General features: G+C 47.2%; 1 protein-coding gene across 1 annotated transcript in view; it reads left to right on the top strand.

Moving 5' to 3' along the window:
• The first annotated feature begins 2,653 nt into the window (after window positions 1-2,653).
• The window catches only part of LOC119403304 (juvenile hormone acid O-methyltransferase-like), a 55,201-nt gene continuing 41,827 nt past the window's right edge, over window positions 2,654-16,027 (top strand). Inside the window, exon 1 of the mRNA XM_049418267.1 lies at window positions 2,654-3,226. Within this exon, the coding sequence (XP_049274224.1) occupies window positions 2,654-3,226 (573 nt within the window). The remainder of the gene's footprint in view (window positions 3,227-16,027) is intronic.

The following is a 16,027-nucleotide window of genomic DNA, read 5'->3' as shown; positions in this document are numbered from 1 at the left end:
TCGTAGCAAAAGCGCGCGTAGCACAAGTAGTCCATCGTACTGACAGTCGCTGATCTTGCGGGTATTAAACGTTCCTTCAAAGCATGGATGTCTAGGTCTGTAACTCTGCGAAATTTTGGCTTCTTTATTGTGTGCCATCTGTGAGAAAATTGTTCGCGCCAGTTTCACGCCAGTAGAATATTCTTACAAGTGTTTTCGCGCATTACCATGGTCGTTGAGCATAACTGCTCTAACTATTATTTAGCAGGACATCTGAAGCTACAAACCCGTGCATTGTCTCCCATGTCCTTAATTTAGGAATAACCTTAGCAATACTAGCTAGGCGGGCAGCTCATATTTAGAACAATGCAAGCAAGAGATTGCTACCGTGCTGGCAAATCAAATGTTTCTTTTGCATAATTTATGTCCATCGCCAAGAAAAAGCACATCAGGCCATTTTATAGGAGTATTCTTAGTCTATTACGAATATTTACGCTGCGGGTACACCAATACTTTTTGCGCTAACATGAACGAAAAATTTGGCTGATCCCACTCATTCGGAGAGTCGGTGTCATGCGAAGCAGTAGGCAAGAGCTGGCCTAGCTATACCCCTTTTTTTCTTGCATTGCGTCAAGCGTTGCGAGTGGGGCCGACTTCTTTGCGCATTTTGAGTAGTTATAGGTACATCGCGGGCAGGCACGTAGCGAGGAATTTTTTTCAGGGGGGGGGGCACTTACTTAAGGCTTTAGCTATTTGAGGAGAGCACATATTTTGAGGAAAGTACAGGGTTGATCAAAAATTCCCAGGCCGCAACGCCCGGCCGAGGAGCAGCAGCTCGCTGCTCTCGGGCGCTGTTATCGCGATCACGTCTTGGCGCACGCTGGCGTCGAGCATGTGCGTGGAGGGGGGGGGGGTGCATCGCTCTACCTTTCTGGCTCTCATTAATAAGAAATCGAGGAATAAACATGGTGCGCCATTCTCCCTCACTCTTTGCTCTTCAAATTGTATACTGCTGTGCAGTGCTGCTTATATTCCACTGAGATGTTCCAACTAGCCCCTACACAATCGCTTCTCAATCCATTTCGGGCTCCGATCGTGTTCGTCTGAAGCGAACTCGCCTGCGCAGACGGCTGAGAGAGCCATCGCAGTGCCAATGGAAAGTTAAACGCACGATATTTTTCTCCAGGAAGCCGAAAACTACGGCAAGGTGTACGGTGTCTAGCCAAATGTAGCCGCAGGCATGGTGCACCAGTTTTCCGGGATTGCCGCCTCGTTGCACGCTGCACAGTAGTAAATATTCGAAGAGCGAACAGTGAGGGAACATGACGCACCACGTTCATTCATCGATTTCTTATCAAGGAGAGCAAGAAAAGGAGAGGGATGCACCCCCCCCTCCTTTCTCTCCACGCACAAGCTCGACGCCAGCGTGCGCCAAGGCGTGATTGCAATGGCAGCGCCCCGATAGGAGCGAGCTGCTGCTCCTCGGCCAGGCGTTGCGGCCTCGGAACTTTTGACCACCCCGTTCCTATTTGAGAAAGCGACAATTTGGAGGGGGGGAGGAGGGGAGGGGTCCTCCTAGCCTCTTCAACCACACGGGACTGAAGGAAAGGGTTTCGTGACGTACGCGACAGGTGTCTTCCGCAATTCATGTGTGTCATCATGTTATGCTCGTCATACAATCATGCCCTCCCATGCCAATTTTGGTGTGTGTCAACTCAATGCAACGACCATAAGAGCGCCAAACGCAGGCGGCTAGATAGATAGATAGATAGATAGATAGATAGATAGATAGATAGATAGATAGATAGATAGATAGATAGATAGATAGATAGATAGATAGATAGATAGATAGATAGATAGATAGATAGATAGATAGATAGATAGATAGATAGATAGATAGATAGATAGATAGATAGATAGATAGATAGATAGATAGATAGATAGATAGATAGATAGATCATTCTTTTTGCGACATGTCTGCCTGATTCCTTCGTATATCAGTGGTTCGTCACTTGTAACGTTCGATAGCTCTCTTTTTCGATCGGTCGCTCCAAATATCTGGGAGGTAGCTAAGAAAGTGGGATACGCTTTTAAGAACCGTGCATACTTGCTGAGAAGATGCACAGCAACCTGCCTTCGCGCGTATTATTATTATTTCATTTATATACACAAACAACAATTACACAAAGGAAACAGGAAGACGGCAGGCTTACAAGTTGAACCGATAGACGCGCAACACCAGCCCACTCTTTCAGGAGGAGGATATATTTAGAACAAACCTAGATAGGAAGAAATAAAGTGGGATGGAATCGGTAGCAAGTGACAGAGATAGCGAGATACAGCTGTATGCACGCATACATATACGCAGACCAAAAGATACGATCAGTTTCCCAAACATTATGAGCGCATCAAGACAGAAGCGGCCCAAGCGTCGAGCCTTGGTGTAAGCAACACTTATTTGAAGCTTAGTTACGGCGTAAGCCTTTCAGTACAGCTAATAATTATTTGTTTTCAAGGAAGCTAGCGCCCAGTCCACCAAACGCCATTTTTTATCCTTTTTTTCATCTTATCCATACAGACAAACTCATAAACGCGTTATCTGTCTCTGTTTTTTGTATAATTTTCAGGTTAACTGACCATAGCAGCACAGAACATCTAGCAGTTCCACGCAGCCATGAGCGTCCCGATCAAGGCTGACTGCCAGCAGCCAGATTACGATGCAGAGCTGTACTCGGTTGCTGCCGCGTACTGCTTCCCGATATTGAAAAATCTGCTCAACGTTTACAACATGACATTCAAAGCAGCCCCTGAACAGTCTTGCGAAGTCGATGGAACGGGAACGCTGGAGGCGTTCCAGTTTCTAGATATCGGCTGCGGTTGTGGAAGCGTCACCAAGAAGTTACTGCTTCCGAGCAGCCCAGACAGCGTCCATAGGATCGTCGGAATCGACATATGCTCAAACATGGTCGCGTTTGCTCGTGAGCACAATGCTCATCCGAAACTCGCCTACGAAGAGCTGGACATAACTGGAGATGTGTCTCAGCTTCTCGAGAAGTACGGGCTTTTCGACCGACTCTACGTCTTCAACAGCCTGAACAGAGTGAAGGACCAAGCCGCGGCGTGGAGAAACATGCAAAAGTTGCTCAAGCCTGGCGGAGAGTGTCTCCTTTTTTATTGCGCTTGGTACATGACGCCAGATATCTGGCGTGCGCTCGCCAAAAAGGATCGCTGGAACAAGTTTGCACAGGTCAGTGAAAAGTTAAAGAATGTACATTTAGGTGAGTTGGACCTCGGCATACACCAAAACCTCTGTAGCCCTTGCACAATCTGGAAATGACAAGTCTCCTCCATGACAAGTTACATCGATGACATGTCAGTGAAATGACAAGTCACCTCGATAACCTCGATAACCTCGCTAAAACATCAGATTGCCGAACGGCTGTTCGGTAAGAAGCCCACGCTCGAGAGACCATCAATTATTGGAAAACGGAGCACATAAATACGCGTGTGACCGACGCGCCTTCGAGTGCCTCATCGGTGCACACTCGCATTTCTGTGCACCCCTAGGGCGCCGTTTTTTTTTTTTTTCGTCACACCTACAACGCCAGCTTGTGAGGCATGGAACCTTCGCTTAAATGTAGGGAACACCCTTCCCTTCGCGAAGCATGTAGGGAAGGGTGTTTGAGCTCAATATAACGTGAAACCTGTGGAGGGGCGAAGCATGCAATGTGCGTCAGTGTTTCCCACAGCAGAATCACTTCTAACGGGCAATGAGAGACAGAAGAAAGATTACACACAGTGACCTGCAGTCCGCTTTTAGTTAACGTGCACGCTGCGAATCTTCATTGTTCCACTACGCACAAGAGAAATCTCCTACCGGCACTACATTTCAGGTCAAGATCCAGTGTCTATATATACGCGGTGGCCGGAGAACGGTTGTACAGCGCAAACAGTCGTTTCTTTTTTCAAACAAGAAACTCGCTAGCAGACGCTGCCTTTGTCGCCGTTGTCTCTCACGGGCGAGGGCGCGTTCTCGTTACTTGCGAGCTCGTTGTTCAGCGTTCATTGCAAAAGAGCGTTTCCATGGTCAACGCGCGCCGTTCACTCTCTCTCTCGCCACACGGCGAGTGCTTAGGCGGTGGCGCCCTCTCTTGCGCTCAAGCAAATTGACCGTCCAGACAGCAGACGACGATGCACGATGGAAGCCGATACGCCGAGACCCTAAGGTGCTTCGCCCCTAAAAGCAGTAGCAAAGCCACCTCTTCCGCAGAAACGTCGGGTAGAGAACACGTCACGTATGAACTTAGGCGTCCAACTGCAGTCAATATTACGAACGTACCCTACGACGCAGCCAGGTTCTATTTCTGAATTGTTTCCCATTTTCACAACATAGCATTGCTAGCACGTCCTGACGACCAACCGCTTTGCGAGCAGTCAGCATTAGGATGCCGGAACGTCCGAGCATCGCATCAGAATGCGACGAAGGCACTTCTGAAGTTTTTAAAAGCAAAGCGAATTTTTGAGCACCTGTGACGCTCCCGTGTTTATGTGTGTTTTTCTTTGTTTACGCACTCAGATCGCGAAAGATATGGAGAGCCTTTAGTCCAGGGGTCTCCGACTCACCTGAGCCAGCGGGCCGCAGTCATGCAATTTAGTCCTCGTCGTATGTAGACGGCCTCGTCTACATTGTACGGTTTGTAATCATATAACATATAACACGAAAGAAGAGATAAGAGTATAAGATATCATATATGTATAAAGATATGTATAAGATAACAAAATAAGGGCAGCTTCGCAGCAGTAGTGCGAAGCCTGAAGGATGTGAAGGATATATATATAGTGTTTGTCAAGTTTCTGATGATGTACTGGGCTATCGCTTGCATTACTGCTGGGCAACACTACTGAAGATTTCACGGTGTAACCATGATTGCCTCAGGAGTTTCGCCCAAGTTCTTCATCATTCACCCGTGGATATGCTGTGATTTTTTTTTTATTTTCCCTCTCTGTTTTTACTGTCTATCTTCTCTCTTTACTTCTATTTATTTCTTTCTCTCTATCTTTCTGTTTCCTTCTCTTTCTTGCTCATTCTATCTTTCGTCCTCTATCACCTTCTTTCTTCCTGTAACTTTCTCTCATCTTGAACGAACACTAGCGCGAAACAAACCAGGACAAGAATAGAGAATACGGACTACCAGCGCTCACTCGCTACTAAATTTTATTCCGAAAACAAGCCGAATAAATAGCAACTGGAAACCTAATTACAAACATCCATCGCGCAAGCTCAATGTGTGTAGATGTAAGTTTGTTTTTTTTGTTTTTTTTCAGCGGAAGATCATGTTTGTTAGGAGTATTCCCCTAAGCATATAAGCCTTTGCTTGCATATTCACCTGATCACTCGAAAGTGGTGAAAAGTGGCATCAGTGTTTCATGCATTCAGTCTTCATTGTTCAAATCTTGTTACCACAAAATGCACCAAACATTCGCGAAGCAAGTTAAAATACTTAAAGCAGCAGGTTGCCCTGAATGGGTTATCACGAGGGCCTGCGAAAATGTGGCAATGAAAGTAAAAACTGGGCAGAAGTAAACAGAAGATAATCACACTACCACTCGAAAGAATGTAGCAGTGCTCCTTATGTGCATAGGCTGTCGTATGGGATTAAAAATGTGGGTAGTAGGTACCAAATTGATGTTATATTCAGCGCTGGCCACAAGTTGCGGCAGGTATGTCCAGCTGTGCATAGGAAATAAAAGGGGAAAAATTTGACAAACGGCAAAACTGCGCAGTAAAACGCAGGAATAAGTTCGGAGACCTGTTCGTTCCGCTTGTACGTTCTCCTGGGGAAGAACAAGCGCGCTGATTGGCTGAAGCGGGAGATGCCACTCAAGGCCGGGGGGTGTCGCCATTTCTTTTTTTTTGCTTGACCTTTTCTTTTTTGGTGACGTCATATTCGCGGCATAACGAGTGGGGCGATCGGAGATCTCTGTTCTGCGCCGTTCGTTCTGTACCCATTCTGGCGGCGTACGCGATTGGCCGAAGCCGGAAAAAACCACATCTCTGATGGGCGTAGCCATTTTTCTTTTTGCTTGATGTTTTATTTTTTGGTGACGTCATACCGCGTCATAACGAGCATGTCGTCTGCTACAAACGAACGGAGCGCGAGACCGTTCACACGCGTTCTCTCGAGCGAACAAACGGCTTCGCACGGCATGATGCGGCGGTTGCGGCTGCCGCAACAGCTGATTTTGAGAAAATGGCGCTTGCGACGTGTGCTTCTCTTGCGGTTGGAGGTGCGAGATGCGTTTGAAGACATGAGCGAGTGTGGCGTCGCTTTCTGTTCTCGAAACGAACAGTGCGAACGAAATGAACGGGCCTGCCACTGGGCTGTGGTCTTACGCGCAGGGACTTCTTAGTTCAAAAGCGCTACCAGCTCTTGCCACGTGTCGTCCCGGTCCTCACTCGTGAACGACGGCCCCAGCGGGCACGACGGCGTAGCGATCTGTGGGTGCTATTTTATAAAAGCCAGCTGAAGCTCCTTTTGACGATTCGACACCCGGGAGCCAAGCCAGACATTCCGGTGCGACGACATCTTGAAAAACTGCGCCAACCGCTACTTTTCTCTTTTTTTTTTTTCGCGTGCGCGACTTAACATAGCAAACACGTTAGAAAAACTAACACCAATAAATATCAGCACTCAAAGCTATTGCTGTTTCAGAAACTGTTTGAGCTTGAAAAGAAAAACAATATATTTTCGTATAACAACTGTATTTATTAGAAGGCGAGAAACACTTCGTTTTGAAATATACGGTCCCCTTGCCGAGGACAAACGATGCGCGTCTACTTCCGGAAAGCTCGCCGCTCACCCCTTGACGATTGGCTGTCCTCTTCCTCTCGGCTGAAGAGAGCTGCGGACCGCCCACTTTTGTGACGTAACACCGCCAGAACGAACGCGGAACGAACAGAGATCTCCGATCCCCCCCCCGGGGCTCGTGGCAAACGGGTATGTGCCACACGTGTCTAGTGGAAAGAGTTTGACGACGTACGCGACAGGATTTTCACGTTATTCATGTCATGATCCGACAGTCATATTCGTCAAGTCTTCTTACCCTCCCATGCCAATTTTGGTCGACACCATTTTAAGGAGGCGACCGTGAGAGCACCCAGGCGTAGGCGGCTAGATAGATAGATACGTAGATAGAAACGCTCAAAGTTCCAAAGGTTCGCTAAGAAATGCTTCGCATTTAAACGGCACAGGTTCCCATTTGGCGAAGAAGTGCTTGTAAACCTTGTTTTGATAAAACGGAAACCTTGCATGGCCACAGAGACCAGCGCTCACGGGGAGATCACGGAGGCGTTTTACATGCCACTGGAAGGTGATAATTGTATCCGTCAGACTTCATTAGCACTATCAGATGCAGAAGTATCATACCTCGCGGATAGCTTGCATCGCGTCCACGTCTCATCAGCCACATAGTTTTTCGTTGTTTGTTTTGTCACATTCAGCACGCGCGATGGATGTTTCTTTCCTTAGTTTTCCAGTTGCTATTTATTCTGCTTCTTTTCGGAATAAAATTTAGTTGCGAGTCAGCGCTGTATTCTGTCTTTTCCATTATCGTCCTCGTTTTTTGTCGCGCTAGTATTCATTCAAGATATAATAATATCTGGCGTTTAACGTCCCAAAACCACGATATGATTATAAGATTATAATTTCGGCCACCTGGGTTTCTTTAACGTGCACCTAAATCTAAGTACACGGGCCTCAAACATTTTCGCCTCCATTGAAAATGCAGCCGCCGCTGCCGGAATTCGATCCCGCGACCTTCGGGTCTGCAGTCGAGCGCCATAACCACCAGACCACCGTGGCGGGGGCTTCGTTCAAGATGGAAGTACACCAACTCGCCCAATTGGCAGTTCTGATGTCTCACTTTCTCGCTTGCTTCATGTTTATTTCTATCTTTTTTTTCTCTGTGTGTTTCTTTCTCTCTCTTTCTTTGATCCTTTCTATTTGTTTTTCTGACTTTCTTTCTCTCTATTTCTCACTTTCTCATTCTTTCTATGCTATGCTTTACTCTCTGCCCTCCTCCTATCCTTCATTTTCACCCTCACATCTCTCCTCCTCACAATCACTTCCCTTTCCCACTCTTTTGCTATACTATACAAGGCTACGCTACGCTCTGCTAGCGTGCCTGGATAGCCGAGTGGTTACGATGCTCGCCTTCATATCGTGGAAAGGCGGGTTAGAATCCCATCTCACCACGAAATCCTTCCCCCCAATAATTTTTCTGTTTCTTTCTTTCTTTCTTTCTTTCTTTCTTCTTTCTTTCTTTCTTTCTTCTTTCTTTCTTTCTTTCTTGCTTTCTTTCTTTCTTTCTTCCTTTCTTTCTTTCTCACTCTCTCTCTTTCTCTCTGTGTTCGTTCCCTCGCCCTTCGGGTTATTGTATGCGGCGCCGGAGAAATCGCCGCACGTATTTCGGGAGCGAATCAGAGGGTGAAGACGACGACGACGGAGAAGAGAACGAAGAGAGCGCGTGCCGGTTCATGATGACGATCATTTCTATTTCTGACAGACAAATTACGGCGAGTTTAAACACCTCCGCTGTTAAATGTCGCTGCCCTTCCACTCTGTGAAGATATATGAGCAGCGGAGTCGCACGAGGGCTTAGAAAGCAAGCGTCGTCTTGATGTGTGTGAGTGGCCATATCATCGTAAATGTGACGGTGAAGGCACCACACGGTGTCCTGCACGTCAGTGGCCGCCCTGATAACCCGTCCCTTGATGCCAAACTGACCACTCCCGCGCATCCTACGCCGGATGCATATAAATGGCAGGCTAGCCGAGACGCGCCGCTCCTCCACTGCGTTGAGTTTAGAAAGATGTCAGAGTGCGGGCGGGTACACGTTCAAATTTACGGTAGCGAGGCGAGGCACTTCACCCTTCACGAACGCGTCTTTACACGTCCCGCACACGCACGCCTGCTCAACTCACACCAATGACACGCATTCTGTTAACACCACCAACGCACGTTCACGCTCAGCAACGCCCCGCACGGCGCTCGCACTGCTCGGGTCCCCCGGAAACTACAAATGGTCTCACACGCAACGAGCAGCAGCCGCGACAGGCGCGCCGCCGCAGCTTCCGATGACGAGATGGCATCCACTGTTCATTTAAAGACGATAGTCTTTCTTGGGGAACTTAAAAGCAGAAATTTTGGTCTGTTGGTCTTTCTGTTTGCTTGTCTGTCTGTCATCCGATTCAGCCACCCGGCAAAGTTGAACCACTCGCTTACCGCCCACCCATTGAACTGGTACGTCTGTTCATGCTTGTGAACGTTGTCGATCAGAAAGTAAATATTACGCATACCTGAGGCGCAACATCACTAGGTAAGTATTAGGTGGTGTGTTCCTTTAATAGAAAATACAAGACCCTAGTTTCTTAAGCTGCGCGGAAAAATGCGGCTGCGCTGAAAATGCTATGCTATGCGCGCCGACGAACGCCCTCTGCCACGGAGCAAGGAAACCCTCTGCATAAGCTCATGTTTCCCGACGTATTGCCAGATGGCGTCCATATCTCACGCAGCGCCTCCTCTATCGTCTTTAGAAGGCATTTGCAGCGGAGCACGCAGATACATGGCCAATTTTTTTCTCCACGCGCTCGGTCTACGCTAGAAACTAGCGCATAACAGCTCAGCTGTAAAACTCTCAGGTGAACGTGCAAGTCTCCCATAGGAGCGGATAACAAGCACATAATGGAGACTTCAGATATTGGTTTTCGTAGAATAATTACCAGTGTAATGTGCAATGAAGACGTTCTGTGCTCAAGAAAAACTACTAAGCCTTCTCACACTTGCGCAGAAGTTTTGACCAAGAGGAGTTTGCATTAATGCAAAAAACTTTCTGCGAATGCAATGTATACTTGAAAAGAGTGTAGTGACAGATATGCAATGCCACAGAGAGGCAAATTATCAGACTTGGGAGTGAAAAAAAGACATTATCTAGGGTCAGATAGAGGGACTGAATGTCGAAAATATTTTCTTGGTGTTTTTGGAGGCGACACCATCGTGCACCATGACTTTGCAGCTGAAGGGGAAGCTACCAATGCATCGTGATACGTCGCAGTTTTGAAGCATATGAACCACCGTGTGTGTCACGTGGGGCGAAAGAAAGGTCCTGTTTTCCTTGTCTCTACGTCCTCCTCGATGGAACAGTGACTGCGGTGCTCGGCTGCTGACCCGAAGGTCGCGGGTACGATGCCGGCCGTGGCGGTCGCATTTCGATGGAGGTGAAATGGTAGAGGCCCGTGTTATGTGCGATGTCGGTGCACGCTAAAGAACACCAGATGGACAAAATTTCCGAAGCCCTCCACTGCGGCGTGCCTCATAATCATATCGACATTTCGGCACGTAAAATCCCAGATATCGCTATATTATTATTATTATATTATTATTATTATTATTATTATTATTATTATTATATTATTATTATTATTATTATATTTGTAGTAGTAGTAGTAGTAGTAGTAGTAGTAGTAATAGCAGTAGTAATATTGTTATTATTTCCTTGTCTCTACAGCCAGCAACACCCCTAGACACCCTGACGACCCTTGGGCACGTAGGTTTCATCGATGGGCTCGAACAATTCTCGCACGTTATAGAGGGCGTATCGTTGAGAATTGTTCTTGCGCAACCGAGGAAGTACATATCCAACGAAGAAGCTTATTGCTGCTACAAATTCAGTGTGAAGCGTGCCCCCAGTAAAGCGTGGAAAATAGCGGGGCGCCTCATTGATATTTGCAGTATTATGTATTGCTTTCGTAGGATGCTCAATTTCATTAGAAGCAGGTAGTACTATAGGGCTGACTACGATCAGTGGTGAAAACACAGGTGAGGCGTCCTTAGCAAATGTAAAATCAGTTTGTCAAGCTTCTAGCGCGTACGTTGCAAAAATTTATGCAGGAAGTTATAACGGAGGAACTGTATATGCTCGAAGGGAATGCGTTAGTCGCGAGCAAAAGTTACCATCATCATTGACCGACACGCACTCTCGTCGTCCTCTTCGTCCTCTTCTTCATCTTCTGCTTTGCTCCTAGAACACGTGCGCCGATTTGTCCAGCGTGGGATGCAATAACCCTGATGGGCGAGAGAAAGAGAGAGATAGAGACAGAAAGATACAGAAATAGAGAAACAGAGACAGAGGAAGCGAAGATAGACAGAAAAAGATAGAAAGGCAGAAGGGAATCGACAGAGCGAGAAACAGATAAAAGGAAACATGGCACAAAAAAGACATAGGAAAAACAGAGACAAAAAGAGAAAGAAAAAAAAGAGAGAACAAATAGAGCCTTAATTTTTTTTTTTGTTCCATTGTCACTGTAAAGTTCTCATTCATTGGCACATTGTTGCCAAGTGCACTTTGCATTATACCCCAATCATCTTACAGCTACCAATGTAGTCAGCAATTAACTTTAATAACTTTTTTTACAGCTTTGGGAAAGCATGGTACCCATGACACAGGATATGCAAGGCACTGACGAAAGGCTGAAGTACGTGCGATCATTAGCGGAGGAAATTGGGTTTGAACTGAGAAGCTGCGAAATCGCTCATATCCATCTGCCCATGCATGATTACGCAGGTAAGCATCATCTGCTCAGTGTGGTCGTAAGATAATCTCTCGAGGTTCATAACTTCGGCAATGCCACGCTACGCGTGTCGTCATTTATTAAACAACCTTGTTCGCGCTGTTTTCGTAGTGCAAGCTGAAAAGACAATGGCAGCAAAAATTGATGCATTGAGAGGACATTGCGATAACGTTGAGATAACATTAAAGGGACATACACTGAAGAGGAAAACGGTTTTTCTCATATTAGTAGATTACTGTTTCACAATTCCGGAATCGGCCGCAACAAGAGGCTTGAGCGAGAAAACGCACAAAAAGAAAATGCGCTTGGCGACGCCTCCTTGAAGTTCGCTCGCCAAACACCGTGACGTCATAATTTTGACGGCGTACACTTTGACCAATGCAGCTCTTCATCGGTAAAAATGAAGTACATTGGCCTCTGCGGGGCCATAGACTTAATATACGAATTTTCATGAAGTTTCTTTGGGCCAATGCTGCCAAAATAAGACAAGTGCACTTTTATATCCGTGACGTCACGCGCGGATATTTTGGTGCGAAATTTAAGAATGAAACTTTGGCCTCGATTTCCTACTGTATTAAGAAACTTACGATGGTAAAATGAACGACATTACAGTTCCGAGAGTGCACTTAATCAATCTAAACCGATTCAATGTTTCACTTTAGTATCCCTTTGACATCCTGCGTGAACTACTCATTGCCCCTAAAGGTTAATCTCGTTAGCCTGAGCGTGACTTCGCGTAAATTTATGTATTGGCTTATACAACACACTAACTAACTGAAATTCTCGTACGTTAGTGTACGTAACTAAAGGATTGTTTCATGTTTATTTGAATTTCACGCCAAAGTAAGTGCGGCGAAGGTGACCTGTTACTAATCCGGAATCTGATTGCCAGCAGCACGATGACAGAACCAATGTCCTATCGTAACGGGTGCGAATTTCACTCATGTAAAAAGTTACGACTATGCAGCCTTCTACTCCATGATGTGTGCCCTCAGAAAAATGTACAAGAGAAAGACAACTATGCGCTATTTATGGAATAATAATAACTTAAGAAAGAGCGCTATTCTCTTAAAAGTCAGGTTAAACACGCCAACTTGACGACGATTTTCCCGATTATACATTTCCCGATTCTGTCCTTGCTATGTACGCTGAATTTCTCGTAGCCTTTTTTTAATATGTGAAACAGCTCTTGTTTAACTAACTTATAGCACATTCGTTGCAGCGCCTTTAGATATGAAGTTGCAGTGAGCGTGAAAGGTGCATGAGGTGCGGAGCATTGGTTCGCCTGCCCTTCAGCGCCGCTAGCGTTCACGGGCAAGCAAGCGCTGGCGTTCCAAACGTGCAGGCTGCTTGGCGTCTATAGCGGGACAGAAAACCTTCATTTTTGGTGCAATGGTGCCCTCTCCCCTCTTCCTTCGCTCTTCCACACCCACACATCTCGGATGCTCGCCCGCGCTATCCTTTCCCACCCCTGTGCTATATTGTAGTACACACGGCTACGGATTGCTCTATCCTCCCCCTACTCCTTGCCCTCTACCTCACCCTCGCTTCCCTTTTCCGTTTCTATGCTGTACTACATATGCATATGCCATACTACACCCTTCCCCAATTCATATCCCTCCTTCTGACCCTCAAATCATTGCTCCTCACCTTCACTTTCCCTTCTCACCCCTTGATTTAGTGTAGCACACATGGCTATACATGCTGTACCCTCCCCTCCTCCTTTCCTTCTTCCCCACGCTCACATGTATCCTCCTCACTCTCACATTCCTTTCCCACCACCTTGCTTTGCTATACTACATACGGCTCTGATATGCTTACCCTCCCCTCGTTTCTTCTAGCCCTCACTTCCCTTTCCCAGCCCTTGCCATGCTGTACTATACACGGTTATGCTGTGCTCTGCCCTCCCCTCGTCATTTCTCTCCTCCTCACCTTCACATCACTCCTCCTCACCCTCAATTCGTTCTGTCCCTTCTATGCTACACATGGCTCTGCTATACTATGCTGGCTATGCTATGCTTTACCTTCTCAACTCCGCTTTCCCATCTTCCTCACCCTCACTTCGATTTCCCGCCTTCTTGCCATACCATACAATGCATGCACTGTAAGCAAAAACAAGCGAGATGGGAGTAAATGGACTTGTCCTCTAGCGCACGCCCCGATGGGGGTTTTATATACTCCGTCCAGCGGAGTAAAAAATTTACCCCCCTTAAGGACGGAGGTTTTGGATGGACTGAGGGGAGTATTTGTTTACATCCATTGGGGAGCTTTTCCAGGTAAGTATGGGAGTAAATGTTATAACCACCGAAAAAAAATGCTTTTCGCTGTCGCACCATGCGCCAGAGAATCTTTAATTAAATTAGCATCGAAACACGCAAATTCAATCACACGTACACAAACACGCACACAACGTTCGCAAAGTAATACAACACTCACACTGACAACCACTCGCCACCCGCGCTTCACAACCAAACTTTGGTCACCGAGTATATATAGGCACCACATCTTGACCTCCAATGTAGCTCAGATGGGACACTTCTTTTCCGTGTAATTAAGCCACAAACATTCAAGGCGTACGTGTAAACTTGCGGTGGGCTTATAGATGTCACTGAGGCACACCTATCTTTTACTATAAACCCGCCTAACATGCAACGCCTTTTTAATTAGCGAATTTTGATTATCAGCTGGCACTCTGTCACATGGGATATATCCACCTTAGCAGTACTGTGCGTGAGTCTGTAAAATGCACATAATCGTACACGAACCACGAGCGGCCGTGCACGAACGCTTCAGCGGCACACATTCACGAGCAACACCGACGAAGAACCGCGTCGCCCCGCCGGTATATCGCGTTGTGGCCGACGGCGTCGCTAGGCCTCTCCCAGGAGTTCGGCATGGCTATACGATGAACGACTGCTCGCGATCACAAAATGCTTGCTGCTGTACAGTTTTCGTCGCCGTTATTTTACACACACACTGCCGCTATCCGAGTCCGCTATCCGCGTTAAGCTACGGAGCGATGCACTTACAACGAACGAGACGGCTCGTAGTCGCGCTTCCTGTTGCTCGCAGTGCATCGGCGGTCGTTTGTTGGTGCAATCTGTCTCGTATCGGCTCTCGCCTTCTCGCTAGACGTTTGACAGCGGTGGTTGCATGGCGCAAAAGAGACAATTTAAACTTATTCATTCCAGCAGCTTTTATTTTCTGTGAAACATATTCTTTGCTTCACCGGTGGCCGGTGCGAGCTCGTAGAACTCACCACGGCGACCGGTGTGGCGGTGCGAGTTCGCTACGCCGCCGGCTTGGTACCGACGACGTAGCGAAGCCTTCTTACCGCTTAGAAGTTGCAGCCGGTGAAACGTCGGTTCGGTGACACTCCGAGAAGCAAGCGTTGCCGGTGGTCGGGGCGAGCGCGTCGCCGGCGCAGCTCTCACACCGGCCGCCGGCCGGCTTGATGCCGACGACGTAGCGAAGCCTACTTCTTTCTGCTTCGAAGTTTTAGCCGGTGAAACTCCAGAAACAACCCGCTGACGATCGCAACAGCTTACTTTTGTTACCGATGACATTATTCTTCGCACTTCTTCGTAACTCGGCACGTTGAAGCGAGGTATCCGTGGCGTGTTGGAGGCTTGCACTCGTGTGCATGGGCATTGCCGCTTGACGGGAGAATAAACACGGGACAGCCAGCTCGATGTGTTCGCGGTCGGACGCTGGCGCGAGTTGAACTTGTCTCTGACTAGAACGGTTCAGTGGAGAAAATAGTCCTACACGTCTACACAAACCAACCGGCCGTTGCAAATCCTCGCTGCACTGATAATTTCGTTGTCTGTCGACAAATGCTCACACGGCGACCCACACAAGGCACTGGAGCTTCCCACCGGCGGGCTAAACAGATGCCCGTACACACACGCACATTCACACACGCACGCACGTCACGACCAAAAATGGTTTTTAAAACTCCCATAGGGAGTTTCTAACCACGTGACACGCACGTCACGACCAAAAATACTTTTTAAACCTCCCATAGGCAGTTTCTAACCACGTGATCTAAAACTCCGTGGGGAGTTTAACAAGGTCATGTCGTTCATAAACTCCCTCATTAAGCAAGGGGCGTTTTACGACGACATGTGCCGACTTCACTGCGCTACCAGGGAGTAAATGATTGGGGCATGGGGGTTTTAGGGGCTCATATGCTGGAAAAGCTCCCATCTCGGCTAATTTTTGTTTACAGTGTGGCCTGCGTGATTCCATCCATGACTATGTTATGCTTTTAACCTCTCAGGCAGTTAGTTGTGTTGATCCTAGCCTTAGAGGCGCGGCGTACCTAACTTGTTTAGGCATCTGTTGGAATATGCTCGTACTCTTTGGGACCCGTCTCAAATATGTCCGATTAGCAAACCGAAAAAAAATAGAATCAAA

This window comes from Rhipicephalus sanguineus, chromosome 8 (assembly GCF_013339695.2).
Source record: "Rhipicephalus sanguineus isolate Rsan-2018 chromosome 8, BIME_Rsan_1.4, whole genome shotgun sequence".
NCBI classification, from domain to species: Eukaryota; Metazoa; Arthropoda; class Arachnida; order Ixodida; family Ixodidae; genus Rhipicephalus; species Rhipicephalus sanguineus.
Note: the sequence above shows the minus strand (reverse complement) of the source record. Positions and strands in the feature narration are given on the sequence as shown.